General features: G+C 35.1%; 3 protein-coding genes across 3 annotated transcripts; 1 reads left to right on the plus strand and 2 right to left on the minus strand.

Moving 5' to 3' along the window:
- Positions 1-332: 332 nt before the first annotated feature.
- Positions 333-8,077, minus strand: LOC140836890 (26S rRNA (cytosine-C(5))-methyltransferase NOP2B-like). The gene is made up of 18 exons (XM_073202759.1): positions 7,911-8,077; positions 7,410-7,678; positions 7,172-7,332; positions 6,993-7,056; positions 6,777-6,910; positions 6,582-6,665; positions 6,409-6,483; positions 6,245-6,316; positions 6,094-6,167; positions 5,813-5,865; positions 5,183-5,292; positions 4,742-4,810; positions 4,580-4,654; positions 1,747-1,839; positions 1,599-1,678; positions 1,427-1,526; positions 724-1,064; positions 333-571 (listed from the first exon to the last, which is right to left on the minus strand). Exons 1-18 carry the CDS (start codon positions 8,060-8,062, stop codon positions 508-510), a joined length of 2,070 nt encoding a protein of 689 aa, XP_073058860.1. The 5' UTR covers positions 8,063-8,077; the 3' UTR covers positions 333-507.
- A 794-nt stretch (positions 8,078-8,871) lies between these two features.
- On the minus strand, positions 8,872-12,015 carry LOC140836891 (ER membrane protein complex subunit 8/9 homolog). Its single transcript, XM_073202760.1, has 5 exons — positions 11,630-12,015; positions 11,409-11,555; positions 11,261-11,320; positions 9,190-9,356; positions 8,872-9,097 (listed from the first exon to the last, which is right to left on the minus strand). The coding sequence occupies exons 1-5, from the start codon at positions 11,834-11,836 to the stop codon at positions 9,067-9,069; spliced, it is 612 nt and encodes a 203-aa protein (XP_073058861.1). The 5' UTR covers positions 11,837-12,015; the 3' UTR covers positions 8,872-9,066.
- A 3,436-nt stretch (positions 12,016-15,451) lies between these two features.
- LOC140836893 (transcription factor SRM1-like) lies at positions 15,452-16,806 on the plus strand. The gene is made up of 2 exons (XM_073202765.1): positions 15,452-16,096; positions 16,404-16,806. The coding sequence occupies exons 1-2, from the start codon at positions 15,768-15,770 to the stop codon at positions 16,615-16,617; spliced, it is 543 nt and encodes a 180-aa protein (XP_073058866.1). The 5' UTR covers positions 15,452-15,767; the 3' UTR covers positions 16,618-16,806.
- Positions 16,807-16,913: the final 107 nt, after the last annotated feature.

Consider the following 16,913-nt stretch of genomic DNA (forward strand, 5'->3'; position numbering starts at 1 on the left):
GTCAACCCATCATATTCACAATAAAAAGTAATACTCCTAAGATGAGCGATTTCATTTTTTGGAGCAATAAAAAGTAATACTATTAACATAAAAAATAATATTTTTTCATGAGTGACCCAAATAAAAAATCTGTCTCACAAATACGACCTGTGAGACCGTCTCACACAAGTTTTTATTATCAAATATTTAATACAGATGAAAATTTTAAAAGATAAAAGAGACGTGGTTGATTTTAGTTTGTTCCGAGGAACTTCTAAATATCATATCAATATCGTTAGATAATGTGTGATTCAACATTTATATCTCTATGTTAATAGCAACATATCTTAATCTCAAATAACAATATCGAAAAATCAGATATGTTACCGCAAACTCAAATGTTTTTTTTAAAATGTAAGGAACAAAAATACATTTTCCCTAATAAAATAAAGCATACAACAGAAGCATAAATTTAAAATAGGTGATAAGGTAAAGAAAGCAAGAAAATGGTTCAATCCACACCACACTCTACTTCTTGTTTGCAACCTTAGGTTTCCTCTTGGCCTCCCTTAAAGCTACTCTCTTCTCTTCTCTGCAAATGTTGGCCACACAGAAGATTAGGAAAGACAACACTAAAACACGTATACATGCAGATACGTAGATGCACATATGCAGCAATCATATCACTCGGTATAATTCTTCAAAAAAAAAATACACATCACCACTCTCCGCCTTTGAACGTACCTGGTTTTTGAAATCTCCTCCCTAGAAGGACGTTTCCTTTTTTCACCCCTCCCCGCAATTGACTGGTACCTGGTTTTTGAAATCTCCTCCCTAAAGGAAGGTTTCTTTTTTTCACCCCTCTCATGGACATATTCTTTTCCCTCCTTTCGTGGTTTTTTAACAGAACCGTTATTCACTTTTTTGTTCACTTTGGAATTGTCTTTTTTCTCCTGCTCCTGCTCCTGCTGCTGCTGGACATCTCCTTCGACACCATTTGCATCGATCAACTCTGGTTCTTCCTCCACCTCTCCTGATGGTTCAGATGGCTGTTGAGTTGGCTTTGAATTACTCATTTTCTTCAGCTGCGAGCGAAAAATGAGATACAACTGATATAGTTAGTTTTGAAGCAATAGTATATCTAGGAAATCATAAGAAAAAAATGAAACGAGGAATGAAAACGAATGAGCAGGTAAAAGTCAAAAGATATACGATGGAGGCATTTCACCAACAAATAAGCAGCAAACAAATAAAGAGAAAATTTAAGCTCAATAATTGTTTTTTTTTTAAATATTCCAAGTTACCATAATACTTGGACCAAAACCATAACATGAATACTTGATGGCCGTTCCATAGGGTTTAGGACTTGGGAGCATAAAACAACCAGCTCCATGTTAACAACATTTGAATAAAATAGTTGAGTTCGGTTATGACTTATGAGGCATACCTTAGCAACAAAAAATCCATCCATGTTGTGAACATGAGGATAAAATCGCCGTGTCTTCTCCAAAGAGGTGTGAAAACGATGGCTCCGGAATCGAATAAATCTGAAGTAGAAAAAATTGTCAGATCACACATTCATTTCTCCATTAGTTGAGAAAAGAATTAACATATAATACCCTGGGCGTCCAAAATCAAGGCCACAGGGCACAAGTTTGACATCCCTCCTCTTGAGTGCATAATCAATGACAGCTTCATTCTGCAGATTTCGAATTTGAGAAACAAGAAGCAGATGGAAGACTATCAAGACTCGTAAAAGTTATCAACCTCAGCAACCATGATGGAGCATGTTGAGTAAACAATGTATCCTCCTGATTTCGAGCCAGCATCCACCATATCTATCGCTGCAAGTATTAATTGCTGCCAAGGAAAATTTAACATGAAGCAAACATTCAGAAAACAGCATTAAAAATTGTAAAAAAGGACAGTCTGCAGCTCCTCGTTGAAATATAAACGGTGGGTGAAATCAGCAAAATCTTAAAGATCATCTGAGAACAAAAGAAAGGACTTTGTTCAAGGAAATAGATGTGATGTTGAGGGATAACTATTTAAAGGAACAACAAAATGTCACCAGCAGTATTACTAAATTGAAAACTAACCCGAAAATGAACAATCATATTTAGGTAGTATGGTTGGGCCTCAAAAGCAGAAAGAAGCACTAGATTCTAAACGAAGGCGGTCTTTCCTTAAATTATATTCTGATACATGGTTTCAGCATCAACATTTAATAGGTAAGGTCAGTTTTTTGAGCCTCGAACTTTACAACTTAAAACATTTTAGTCCTTAAACATTTTACAATTACAGCTTTGGTCCCTCAACTTTTAAAAGATTATAAAAATAGTCCTTACTGGCAGGGTTATGTTTTTGGCACATGATACTAACTCTTTTAATAAAACCAAAAGGATAGAAACAAAAATTAAGTTGTAACATTTTCACAATTTTTATAGCAACTATAGCTCAGTTATTTATGTTACGAAGCCAAAGAAGTGGACTTAAGAAAAGATGACAGGCCCATTATCAAGAATGTTAAGTCTAGAGAATTAAGAAGGCCCGTGAAGGGAATGGGAATATAATATGAGAGAGAGGGAGTTAGTATTCTGTTTTGTTGATTGTTGCTGTTACACATAGACTAACCTAGTGCTAGGGATAGTGGAAGAATATTGTACAGAGGCAACTCTGGAATCTTTTTCATCATTTCTCATTCAATATATTTCCATCTCCTTTCATCACATTCTTTGAATTGTTTTCAGGTTGCTAGGGGGAGGCCCTTAATGGGGCCCCCTTGTGAGCCTTCGGCCATAGTAAGCCTTTAAGAGCCATTAATAGACCATTAAGAGATACCTTAAGGATAGTAGCTCATCTACACCATTAACTCATAGCTTTAACTCATAGATATAGACCTTGTACTCTTCACTCGTATGACTCGTTCATCGTCAGTGTCGAAAGCTCATTAGAATCTTTCAGCTCTCCCAAGGACGTAACAATTTATCGCTAATACGCTGCAACAATGCGTAGGACTAGAAATACGAAATTACACCATCGGCTACATGAAGAATTTACGAAAGCTCAACTCAATCTAGTATCTCAAAATTAACAAGGCATAATTTAGAAACACTACAATAAACTACAGAATAAAAATGTTACCTTTAAATATAATTTATCTTAATTTTATTTTACGAAATCAAATTCTTATTAACAAAAAATTGCTGAAGGAAACATCAAGCATCATTTCAAGTCTACTATAAACTGTTTGTGAGCTATCTTCAAACTCAATTTATTGTATTATTTTATAAAAATACACTAGTCTAACCATGATTAAACTATCAGAACATAATATGCTGCACTAAGATAAAATAAATTTTCAATCTTTAAACTCAATATTCAGCACATAAAATGATCTCAATTAAACTTAACAAATAAAACAAACAGATTTCAATCAAACATTTATCTAATTTTGCAAGTTACCCCCACCTTCAAACCAAATTTCCAAAACTAAAAAAGGATAAATGTTTTCTCGAAATTTCTAAAATTTTAGTTTTACTTCCAATTTTTTAGATACAAATACAAACCATCCAAGTTATCAGCCCATGCTTTCTCATTGTCAATGAAGGTTGTATCAATAGCTCCCATAGTCCTATCAAATTTAGGTAAGCGAAGAGAGCACACAAAGATGAAATCGTATACACTAAACATTTTTGAAACACTGGGATGGACTTAACATCTTCAACTAAGACATTAGGTGCAACCTAACAAACATGGTTTGCTTAAACGGTATCCAGCCGTTCCAGAACGGGAAAGAGGCCCGCCTGGGTGTGAAAGTTGATGCTTTGGGGTGGGGTTACGTAGATATAAACGTCGTGTTATCGGTGGAACGACACAAAACGACGAAACGGCACGGTGACCTCCGCGACGGTCTCCGCGAAGCGACCGCGAACCATGCTAACATCAACCAAAACAATTTTGAACAAGCTTATTCTTTTTCCTACCCATTGCCCTGGAGTGCAAGGAGCAACAAAATGCCTGTGAAAATGACTCAAACACCTTGCATCAACCTTAAAGTTGTCAGATGTTAAAAAACTACTGGACTGTAGGAGCCCAAAAAATACCAGTACAAACCATCATAAAAAGAGACTGTACGAAAGCGTTCAATCTCAAACGACCAAGAGTCCCAAATTCCGAACACAAAGAACCACCCTCAGTCTGTGTGATAATGAACTTAGCACCAATAAAACTTACGACTTACTCAGAGTAGTATGAGGATCTCAAATGCAACGTTAGGGGAATGACGATGGCGGTAGGAGATAAAAGTGGGGTGGCGTTGGTGGTGTCAAGGCAGTAGAAAGGTGAAGGAGAACGAGAAATTACAACCTTTAATTTGCCGTTAACATTAACGTTAATTTAACATATGGGACTAATTTTACAGTCTTTCTAAAAGTTTAGGGACTTAAAATGTAGTCATATAATTTATAAGGACCAAATGTGTTCAAGACATAAAGAATAGGGACCAAATAGTGTTTTTTTCGGCTTTAATATCGTAGGTCATCTTTATAGGAGGATGCTGAAGTATGAGTCTCCGAGAGAGAGCATGAGAATGATGTACCTTTTGCAGATAGACACAATTCTGAATATCTAACTCGCTTTTTGAGGTCTTCACAGACTCGTCCTTAGATATAACCTATAACAAACATAAATTAAATCAAATTTCATGCTAACGACTTAAAAAAAACTCACTGAAATTTTTCTATTAAATTTGATTACATACCCCAGTACCACTGCAAGGAGCATCCAACAAAACCCTATCAACACTGCGGACTCCAAGAACTTTGGGCATCTACATTGATGCACGAAGAGAAACAAATCTTTTACATCCAGAAGAATGTCATTGATGTTAGAAAATTCGAACAGCATGTTCAGATGAATGTTTGGCAAATGATAACTAGCAAAAAACTGCAGTAAATGGAAACACACTTTTGAAATTCATAAAAAAAAAAATAGGAACCATAACAAGATGTCAGAATGGGATTATATGATCAATGAATTGCAAACATTTGGCCGAAACTGGTAAGAGACATTGATTATATCATAATAGAAAACCACTTTCTAGTTCAAAGGGAAGGTAGCGAGGTAGAAAAGAAACAAATTTAACAAATAAACATGAAAATTTTCACCAAAAGAATATGGAAAAACAAATCAAGATCCTTACCTCCCTCCCATCGTAGTTGGAAACAATGGTGTTTGTTACCCCCATCCGGTGTAAATTTGCAGTAAGTGACTTGATTCTAGATTCCTTCATCTCATTTGCATAAATGATACCTTTTTGATTACATTGTAGAATTATCAGAAACATAATCACTATAATGTATCTACGATGTTGTTCACAATACAAAAGCTGTATATGGGGTTTGTGCACTACCGGTACTATTGATAACAATTCCAAAAATTGAAAAGCTAAGTAACACAGACATCCTAGCATTATGAAAAAATGTTTAATAAATATTGGAAAAGATTTGTTTCTTTTGATGATATATTTATTGGAATGAAGGTGACTAGTGGTAGCACAATGCATGACAAGGATAGGACACAATTCTTTTTAAACTATAAAAAGTGAAATAATTTTTTTTCAGAAAATTTAGAAGAGCCTACTTTCCAGAAAAATAATAAAGAAAGATGACTTGAAGTGATTGGCAATGTACAAAAAGAGAGAACAAAAATTGAACTTTGACAAATGTTGTTCGAATATCTTACAGAAAGCTGAATGTAAGCAGTTAATCGAAGTATAAAAAAAGGGATACATCACAAGAACTGTTGGAGGCAGAGCCTATTAGTTACTTACCACTATTTCTCATAAGGGCAGCGATATAGGTTGTTTTTCCACCAGGAGCTGCGCTGTAAATGTACAAAAATAAGTCAGGAAAGAATAACACAGTTGCGTGGCATCCCACAAATGAGTGAATTCAAGTGAGAAGAAAAGGACAACAGGAGAGAAAAGGAAGTCGGTGAATATAATAAACCGGAGAAGTTGACGCGAACACTGGAGGAATTAGTTAATTGGTCATGGAAAATAAAACAGAGGAGTTAGGAAAAAAAATCATTCCACAAATAACAAATGCTTACGCCATATCAACAACTCGTTCTTTTTCCTGAGGAGCGAGGGCCATTACAGGCAGAAATGAACTAGCACTCTGGAGCTGGCAGTAGAAAAATCGTTAGTTTTATAAATTCGACAACATGAACTAAAGTTGGAAACTGTAGAACCTGAAGATACCATATAGTATCCAGCCATATATTCTGGAGTGGCCCCGATTGGGACTTGTGAATCATACACAACCAATCCTACCTACAAAAATGTTATGTAGTCATTCATATTTGTATCCTTCAAAATTAGAGAGTGATAAAAAAGAATGATCCACAACACATGGTGGCTCTTACTTTGGACCATTTGCTCAATGGATCAAGGTTGACTCCCCTGTTCAAAAGAACACCAGCCAAGTCCCTCCTACGAGTCTAAATTCCAATAAAAAAATCATCAGGGTGCAATTTGTTAAACTTCGGTAATTAGAAAAGATCTCAGAATAGAAAACTGTAACCACCATCCTTATTACCTTCAAAGTATTTGTTCGAAGACATATAGGCCGAGGCTTCTCAAAAGCTTCAATAAGTTCCATGAGTTCAACAACTGGAAACATCTGAAGAGCGAAAATCAAAAAATTCCACAAGCACATGCAAATTATCCCAAGAAACTAGATAGAAGAAAAACAGGAACAACAACAAGAATTGTTTTAGAATAGAAAAGTCACCTCAACTAAAGCCTCGATCAGAAACTCATTGTAACCATAGTAAGAGCATAAGTCAATTTTCAATTGATCAACATAATCCTTCCGTGTTCTCCCCTCTTGCCTCAATGACTTAAAATTTGAAAGCACACGCACAACTAAAACAAATCACACACCACATCAGTTCAATAATGAGAAACTAAACAAGCCATGCTTCTACATATTTAAAATCATGCATACTCTCTTTTATCCTTCTCTGAAGATTAGAAAGATCTGGAGGTCTATGTGCTTCTTCTTCGAGCTCCTGCGTAGTAAAAACTATAAATTAAATGTGGAAAACATTTTAAAGCCAATTGCCAGTCCTAACTTGAGACGATATTTTCCAAGCAAAGAAAGGTAGTAAGAACCTATTCACTAACCCCCTCAGTCGGTAATCTAAATTCATCAGCTTCTTCTTTAATATTAAGCTGCAATTCAGCTTCAGCGTCTTCCTCTTCCTGTGCCTTTTCCTCATCAATAGCTCTTGCTCTTTTCTCAATATCGGAAGCATCAGAGTCTGAATCTTCATCAGAGCCATCCTCTAAAAACAAGAGGCATATGAATACCAAATTAAAATAAGGGGAACAATACCGAACAACCACTTAGAAATGCCATTACCTTCTTCACCACTTCCTTGGAGAATGTCATCAGCAAATGGGTCATCCCCTTCCGATGACATGTCTGAATCAGTGTCCACTTCTTGTTCTTCCTTACCAGATTCTTGGAGCTTCTCCGGTTCTTCATCCGTGACATCAGAATCACTAAGCAAGTCCTCTTTCCTGGGTTCTTTGGCCAGCGGAAAATCTGCTTTCAGCTTCTTCCTGGGAGGGTGATTAGGTGCCCTCGCTCCCTTCGTCTTCTTATTGAATTTAGGACCCGCCATAAATCTGTAAGGTCGCAAAACACAAGTATGCAGTCAAAGAAGGAAACTTCTTATTGCTCCATCCATAACTTCTCAATGAAGAACCAATATCAACCAAAAAAGGTCGTTTTGAATAAAATAGCAAACAAATAAAACCATTCAAACTCCAGAATTACTACCAGTTTTTGTACAACAGGAAAATAAGTAAAAGACAAACAAAAAGTTCCAAACTTTTTCACCCAAATAGTAATTATTACAATACCGCGGGTAGATTCCGATGTCCCAACAGCGGAGGGCTGGACGAAGATGGTGGAGTACTTCGTAGAAGAAAAGTTTTTAATATACAATGGGTTGGAAGTGAAAAGAAGAGAGCGGCGACCAAAATTGCGAAGAGGAGGGTTTTAGGCATGCAGGTCGAAACGGAGGACGGAAAGACTGAAGTGCCCTTGTATGAATTCAAGAATCACTAGATTAGCCCAGCTTTCCATATGATATTTTAGTTTTTTTTTTTTTAGGAATTTGAATTTAAATTACAAGGATTGATTATTCAATTTAATTTTTTAAATCCAATTCAAAAATAATGTTTCTATGTGATGCTATCAATAATTTATTTTCTCAAACGATATTTTAGAAGTCATGATAATGGTAACTTGAAGAAAAAAAAGCCCTAATTTTTTTATAAAAAAAACTAATTAATATAACCCTACAAAAGTCTTATAGGCTTTTAAAAAAAATTAGTAAGAAATGAAATATTTTGTTACAACTGAGACTCAAACTCAATATTTTATCTCGAATTTAAGATTTTGAAATCATACGAATTACAAGTCAAATTTTAAACCTGAAAAATTTGTTGGGAAAAATAATTATTTCTCGAAAATCAGTTTTATTTTACAAAAATGTTCTCCTATGATTTCACCTGAATTTATTTCCTAAAAGAGTCCTTGATCTTAATTCTATCAAAAGTGAATATCATGTCGTCTCACGGATCTTAATCTGTGAGACTGGTCAAACCTACCCATATTCACAATAAAAAATAATACTCTTAGCATAAAAAATAATATTTTTTCATGAATAACACAAATAAAAGATTCGTCTCACAAATAAGACCTATGAGACCATCTCACAAATAAGACATATGAGACCGTCTCACACAAGTTTTTGCATTCTATCAATTAGCCAATATAAAACGCCCAAAGAAAACTGATTCTCAAAACCATGAAACTGGATGACATGATCCCTTTCACTAATGGAAACAAAAACAGATGTAACAAGAGTACAATGTTTCAAAATTTTACCAAAATTAAAACTAGCATTTAGTCTGCCAAAAGCTCAGTAGCAGGAACCAAGTAAATAATGAGAAGTAGACGGCCTCCACTTATCGGGTCCAAGGGAAGGTACTTAAAATCGATGACCTTATTTGAAAAGGTCTGGATTCAGCCAGTCCCTGTCAAAGAATAAGGCGTTAAGTTTCATACCATATCCCATAAAAACATCCACTCAAATCGATGGTGAACAGCAGTAGTAAATGATTCTTACTTGCTGATATCATCCAGGTGGTCTTCAAAGTCTATAATGTCCTTCCATTTATCAGAGGAGATGTAATCCAAAAGGACAATGTTTGCTGATGGTTCCTTGAGAGTAAGGTGATTGCTTCCATCTGGTCCAGCTAGCTTCCAATTTTTAGATGCGTCCTTCGAGTAGAGCTAAGAAAGATAGACGGACACAGAATAATTGAACAAACTCTAAGGAGTATGGGTGGATAGCAATATGGATAAGAAGAAGCTTCAAGCAAGGAGCAAAGAAACACACATTGACAACACACAAGTTCAAAAGTATAACAGAATTTCCTGCTCGTGGTGAATATTTCATTGAACATGTAGAATCACCCATGACAAGATTAGGTCGACATACGGTAAACTATATACAATGAAAGTAGTTGAAAATTGGTAGTGCAGCTTCACGCAAGGGGCAAAGAAAAACATAAAAACATTGACAGCGCCACATTCAGAAGGATAACACCGATTTCCTTGCTCATGGTGAATTTTTCATTGAACATGTAGAATCACCAATGACAACAATAGGCCATTTGTCGAGATACTTCAGCGAGATCACCACAAAAGTTTAAAGATGGAAGAATCATAAAAAGCCAAGACAGTGAAAGTCATCGATAACAATAGATTTCCTCTCCACTCTCAGACTTTTTCCAACACAAACACAATGTTCGTTTGAAATGTTAATTAAGACGAAAATTCATTCAACAAAAATTCCATGTAGCCCCAGCAGAACTGTAATAATTGTCCTTCAGCATATCAATAATATAACCCTGTTCAAATACCAAAACTAAAGCAGGAACATGTCCATGCTAATTAGTTGTACTAGTTTTGGATAAACATAAAAAAATTAATATAATGCATCCTAGCATAATAAAATCATATCAAGAAGATATTCTCGCCTAAGAGCCTGCTTGGCTAAGTTTATAAACTATTCAAAACAAATTCTAAGTTGTTCGACAACTTATAAGATATCTAAGATAAGCAGAGCCGAACCAGCTCTAAATCAACCAAAATTAAATTACAAACATTCTCGGGCTTGTTATGAGATGATTTATCAGCTTAAGTCAAATTCCACCTTGGATGGGATGCATCATATGGTGCCGCTTGATAAATCTAACAAACCTGTTCAATTAACCTCAAACCAGTATATCGCTAACGTAGTGAATAAGTTAGATGGAGAAAGAGGTTGTAATAAAAAATTACACAAACTTAACAAGGCTATCCGTCAAAGAAAACTAAAACGGCATATATATGGGGAGAATGTGTTGTGATAGACAAGTGCTTTAATGAAAAGAATTTTTTAAAATATCACTTAAAAAAAACTAATATTTGGACATTGCTCTCTGAAACATTTTTTCAGAAATCAGAACATGTGGTTTCTGCAATATTCCTCAAACTTCTCTTTGAAAAATAAAAGAGAAACTCTTTTTGAATATTGCATCCAAACAATAGAACTGTTTCTTTTTAAAAATAAAAAATAATAACAAAACAATCATTTGATTCGAGCTTAATTAAATGATGATTTTTTGAAATACAGCTCCTATATCCAAACTGGCACTATGTGAAACCAGACTAACCAAGGTAGATAACATTTGAACATAAACATCAGAGGAAATTCTTTGGCATACTAAAGACGTCATTTGTTGTAACTGCTACAAAAAAAAAATCATTATTATTAGATACTAAAATCACCACCTATTCTAGGTTACTTGGTCTCTGAAGGATGAGTACGATGTAAAGGCCCCTTTCTTTATAATTTAGATGACTTTTCAAAAGATATTCTCCAGTAAGTTTCGTTTCTTCCGAGTAACAACGGCTCTTTCAGTGTATGCGCGACAAGTAGTTCAAGGTTTATCTAGTATCTATCTTACAATTAAAATAATGGTAACTTGTGGTTCAGACATTACATTTATGGTCAGTATTTATTTATTAGCAAAATGATCACAATATAAAACAGTCCACAATCAGATTTGGTAACCTAAATCAATACATCTCTCCAACAGAACAAAACAAGTATCCGGTTCAAATCAGGTAGAAATTTGACACAAAATCACCTGCATCACGGGGCTTCGATCCTTTCCCTGTGGTAAAGCCTCAAGCTTTTTATTATCCAACTGAAAATTCACAAAATTCACAGCATCAATCTTCATCAATGAACAAAAATAAAGCTTCGAGCAACTTTTGTGCCAGTATAAAACCCACCAAAAGTAGAGCAGCCTGAGGAAAATATTTGGTAATGTGATCTCCAATATTCTTAGCCACACCAGCGAGCTCAAAATCATTACACCTCTCGTTAGCATGAAAATATCCCACAATACTCAAGCCTTTTTCTCCATGATACTCCTCTATCTATCTAATTCACATTCAAAATATTGTTACATAAACCTAAATTTCAGAAATAACTTTTAAATTCAACAACTGACCATGGTAAGGGCGATTTCGAGGGGAGGAAGGAGGCCGATCTGTGAGTGGAAAAGCGGCACTGAATCGATGATCTCGACGGAATTCCCGAAGGCGGCGGAGCGGCCGAGGAGGACGGCGTTGACTGCGTAGGTACGGTGTTTTAGGGCATGGAGGACCAGCTTTATGTAGGCGGTCTGGTGGATCTCATACGGTGACTCGCAGCCCATGATTCACAGTTTCCGAATTAAGGGGAGTTCAATCGAATTCGTAGCAGCGCCGAAGAGGATCAAGTAGCTGACAGTCGCGATGATGGGCAGCCAAGGGGGTTTACGATGGACACCTACTATAGTGGTGTACGGTCACCCCTTGCCATTTTTTTGGTTTTTCTTTTTTTTTTTCCGCGATTTTCTTGGGAAAAATTATAATCTTTATTATAATTGAATATTATTAAAATAAAATAAAAAATTAAAATTAAAAATTAAATTGAAATATAAGAACCTGTTGTGATTAAGTACAAAAGAACTGTGGGATGCTTCGGAGTAGGAGGAGAGTATGAATATGACGTCTGGTTCTGTCTAGGGAAGGGCAAACCACATGAATGCCCAGTATGCTCGTGGTTGACCGAGGTAGACCAACCGATGGACATGAAGAGTGGCATTTTTGTCGGAGTATCTGTCCAGCAAGTCAACTGGTTACTAAGATTTTATGGTTTTTTATGGTTTTATCTGATCATGACATTTGATTTACATGTATATGCATACAAGTTGGACAAAAACTTGTGTGAGACGGTCTCACGGGTCGTACTTGTGAGACGGATCTCTTATTTGGGTCACCCATAAAAAAGTATTACTTTTTATGCTAAGAGTATTACTTTTTATTATGAATATGGGTAGGGTTGATCCGTCTCACAGTTTATGACCCGTGAGACGGTCTCACATGAGACTCACTCTACAAGTTGCATAGATAAAATCATTTAATATGCAAAAGGTACCTATCATGAAATAAGCCTCTCAAAATAAGATCATGAAAATTATTAGGAATTGTATTGTATATTCTAAATAGGTTCTTGTTCGAATCAGCCGCCAAAATAAGGATAAAATTCACTTGAGTTTGAGATTAGCATATGTGATGTAAACGACGTGTTTTATTGGTAAAAACATGAATATGTTCATTCATAGCGATGGGCGATCATATGATGATGCATTGAACAATCATCCATGGTTTGTCCAAGTGATTATCATTTATCGAGTGAAATAGTCAGCAATTATAGTTGTACACCATTAATCCTTTGACTCGGGACAACGTAATTCGTTTACCGATTTTATTGAGGGCCATCAAGTAGCGGGATTGGGTGTAGTTTTGAAATACATATAAGCCAATACATTTAGTTGGATATTCACCTTTTGCCTATAAGTGAAGATATTTTATGTGATTTGGTGTGCTAATAATGCAAAGAATATTTGACTTGCATTTTGGAAATATATTTCCTCAGTTGCATATACCATATCACTGTTATTACTTAAAAATATATCACATCGTTATCGAATTTATTTGCAGCTCTCGCTAAAACCAATGGTTGCATATTCAATCGAGATATATGAGTTAAAGAAACCATATTGTACGTTAATCATAACTTAAGGTTCTTGCAGGCACTATCAGTAATACATAGGGAATTATGAGGCGTTGCTACTAGACGCTCTTATCATTATTAGATGGGTGCAATCAAACTTGAATTATGATATTCTTGATCAAGATGTTGATGAAAAGAATGTGCTGATTAAGATAAGCTCGAATAAGAATAAATGTTATCACGAATCACACGAAGTTTTGAACTCACGGCTAGCTGTATTTATTAACCACTGAGGGTCACACAAATATCGGATCACGTATTCTTGTTGACATAGTCAAATCAAGGAGTTGACCTTAGCGACTATAATTTGATAGTTATCAAACAGATTGATTATAAAATGAGTTTATAAGTTGATTCTATGTATGGAAAGTTGTGAATGTGAACTTAACTGCTAATTAAGTAATAAGAATGGGATTGCCTGTTTTGATTAAAAAAAGCTCACAAAACTAACAGTTGTAAAAAATAGATAAGTGGAAATTGTGATTTTCAAAATTTTTAATTTTCATTATACGAATAAGATTTGTACTCTCGATACATCGGTGCTGCCTGATCGTCGATCGAGGTTATAATGAGTTCACAATAATTTATTTAGCAGATCTAGAAACTATTAATTAAAAAATGGTTGGTGCTGGTGATTACAATATGTGCATGATTCTCATGTAAATTTTATAAGAGTTTAGAATTGATTAATTAATTAATTAACAATTAATCTAAAAAATTAAATAATGATTATTTAATTTTATATTTATGTATGGATAGATGTTTTAAAAAATGTATACTATATAATAAATCATGCCTTATCAAGAGCTGACTTTACATGATATACTACATGAGAATTTTTAATTAATGAAAATAAAGGAATTCTAATGTGATTATAAATATGAATCATAATAAGAATAGAATTCCTGATGTGATCAAGAATCAAAGTTTATATATATATATTTCATCAAGATTATATGAAATAAGATAGTTTTTTCAAACAAAATTTTGTCCAAATTGTCCAATTGTGGACTTTATTAGACGATCAAAAAAGGGAGATCAATCCATAGAGATTTATAAGAATGACCAATTCCGTTAATCATGGACTAACTTTATGTAGGGATGTCAATGAGGCAGGGCGGGGGCGGGTTTGTCATTCCATTCTCGTCACCGAATTCCATCCCCACCCCCATACTCGTCCTGATCTCCGCTTGTTCAGGTTTGGGGAATCCCCAAACCCGAAACTTCGGGGATCAACTTCACATCCCCGTTTCAAAAATATTAATATGACAGAAAATGATGGATTTAGAGATTTTTTCAAACCAAAACTTATTATTATCTATTATTATTAGTGATAATATTAATATCAATATTAAAATAATATTACTATTAATATTTTTAATATTATTATTTTATGGATACTAATAATACTATTATTTTATTATCGATATTATTGTCGTGACGGGTTCGGGGATGAGGATAGTAATCTCATATCTGCCCCAAACTGTATCGAGGATTTAAAATAATCCCCGAAGTCGAACCCAAACCCGAAAAGTTTGAGAATCCTCATCTCTGTTTCGGGTTTTCCTCGTGGGAAAAGTTGGTATCCCTAGTTTTATGTCGAGCGTTAAATACGCAAAATAAACAGATGTAAATATCATATGAATGTTTTAATCATACTATCCTCTTATATGAATAATCTTTCCCTTTTTATCTAGAGTAGGTATATTGTGAGGAGTGGGTCTCATGTGAGACCGTCTCACGGATACTAATATGTGAGACGGGTCAACCCTACTCATATTCACAATAAAAAGTAATACTCTTAGCATAAAAAATTATACTTTTTCATGGATGACCCAAATAAGATATCCGTCTCACAAATTTGACCCGTGAGACCGTCTCACACAAGTTTTTGTCTATTGTGAGACGGTCTCACAAATCTTTATCTGTGAGACGGATCAATCTTACTGATATTCACAATAAAAAGTAATACTCTTAGCATAAAAAATAATATTTTTTCATGAACGAGTCAAATAAAATATCTGTCTCACAAAATACAACTCATAGCACTAGCTAACACCAGTTTTTATCTTTCATCTATACTGGAGTTGGAGTTTAAAGTCATGCTAAACACATTAGATCGAAAAAGAGATTATTTTTCATTTTTCATGACAACGAAGAATGAAAAATTGAAATTGAATGTGTCCGTTGCATCGTAAAACTGTAACTTCTACAATAGGAAAGCAAAGAAGTAGACAGCCAAACGGATCATTTATATCACGATAAAAGTGCGATACAAGTGTGGTGGTTTCATAAAAAACTGCAATCAAACCGATTTATTTTCCGTTCTTCATTGTTGCAGTATTGCAGTTATTATGGTTTGCGACTCAGATGTTCACACGATATGGATGAATTGAAAAGCAATTCGCCCGAAAATCCGCGATAATTCGATCTCTCGAAATGGAAAAAGAGTGATTTTTATTTATGTACAAAATCATGGGGTTCATTTCGAAATTCAGAATCTACTGGTGACTTTTCGACGAGGGGAAATGGCTAATACGAGTGAGTGCGGTTTTGATGTGGAGGGTTCGCCGTGGATTTGGGAAGAAGACAAGAAATTTGAAATGGGTTTGGTTGATTATCCGGAAGGTTGCTTGAATCGATGGGAGAAAATCGCGGCAAAGGTTGAGACAAAATCGGCGGCGGAGGTTGAACTTCACTACGTCGTGTTGTTGGATGATGTGGCGGCGATCGAGGCTGGGTCGATTGAGGAGCCAGCATATGCAGATAAGGATCAGCCCAAAGGCCCTAACCCGGAGAAGAAGCAAATCGGGGTGCAGAGAAAAGCTGCAAGGCCGTGGACTGAAGACGAACATAGGTGCAAAAATAAATTTATATGTGCTTAAAAAAATTATTTTTAGTTGTTTTTTTTTCCTATGCATGCATCATATTCTTTGAGAGCCATGGTGCAAGTAGTTTGGGCAGCAGGAAATTTATCTTGTCGTGAATTTTACATTCTGTTTGCTATGAAATGTAATCATATTCATTGAATATCTAATCCTTAATCCAATATATATTTGCTGAGTATCTAATCCTCAATCCAATATATATTTGCGATACAAGTTCGACTTCATGATATTTTTTGTTTTCTCGGCAATTTGATCTTTTCCTTCTAACAAAAACAGGCTATTTCTACATGGATTGGAGAAATATGGAAAGGGGGATTGGAAGAGCATATCAAGATACGTCGTGCTGACAAGGAATCCAACCCAAGTCGCGAGTCATGCTCAAAAATATTTCGAGCGTCAAGAGAAGGAAGATCAAACCAAGAAAAGGAAAAGTATTTTTGACAACTCCAACGTTGATAGCAGTGTCATGGCATCAAAGGTCGGTCATTGATCTTTCATTCTTGCAAAGAAATTAAGATTTGCTTAGGTTTGAGTCTTTGGAAGTTTTGACTATTGGACTATGCTATAGCTAATATCTTTAATGGACATCGGTCATTGAATTTCTTTATGGAAATTCATTCTTGTTTCTTTCTGCTTACTTTCTCTGAATCAAAATTGATGTTAAAAGATGTATATAATAATGGGCTTATTGTAGCTGCGGAGAAATAAATCGTAAACAACTAGGTAGAAGCTAGGTTTAAGTACATCCAATTCAAGCTTGAGATCATCTCAGGCTACTTGATCATG

Source organism: Primulina eburnea, chromosome 7 (assembly GCF_022965805.1).
Source record: "Primulina eburnea isolate SZY01 chromosome 7, ASM2296580v1, whole genome shotgun sequence".
Lineage (NCBI taxonomy): Eukaryota > Viridiplantae > Streptophyta > Magnoliopsida > Lamiales > Gesneriaceae > Primulina > Primulina eburnea.

Excerpts from the sequence above, each read along its gene's own strand:
- LOC140836890 (XM_073202759.1), bottom strand. The coding sequence starts at position 8,062 with ATGCCTAAAACCCTCCTCTTCGCAATTTTGGTCGCCGCTCTCTTCTTT. Across the intron at positions 7,679-7,910 it reads CGGAATCTACCCGCGGTATT|ATTTATGGCGGGTCCTAAAT; the intron begins GTAATAATTACT and ends GCGACCTTACAG. Across the intron at positions 1,840-4,579 it reads ATTGTGTCTATCTGCAAAAG|CAATTAATACTTGCAGCGAT; the intron begins GTACATCATTCT and ends TTTCCTTGGCAG.
- LOC140836891 (XM_073202760.1), bottom strand. The coding sequence starts at position 11,836 with ATGGGCTGCGAGTCACCGTATGAGATCCACCAGACCGCCTACATAAAG. Across the intron at positions 9,357-11,260 it reads ATCGAAGCCCCGTGATGCAG|CTCTACTCGAAGGACGCATC; the intron begins GTGATTTTGTGT and ends TATCTTTCTTAG. Across the intron at positions 9,098-9,189 it reads CACCTGGATGATATCAGCAA|GGACTGGCTGAATCCAGACC; the intron begins GTAAGAATCATT and ends ATTCTTTGACAG.
- LOC140836893 (XM_073202765.1), top strand. The coding sequence starts at position 15,768 with ATGGCTAATACGAGTGAGTGCGGTTTTGATGTGGAGGGTTCGCCGTGG. Across the intron at positions 16,097-16,403 it reads TGGACTGAAGACGAACATAG|GCTATTTCTACATGGATTGG; the intron begins GTGCAAAAATAA and ends TAACAAAAACAG.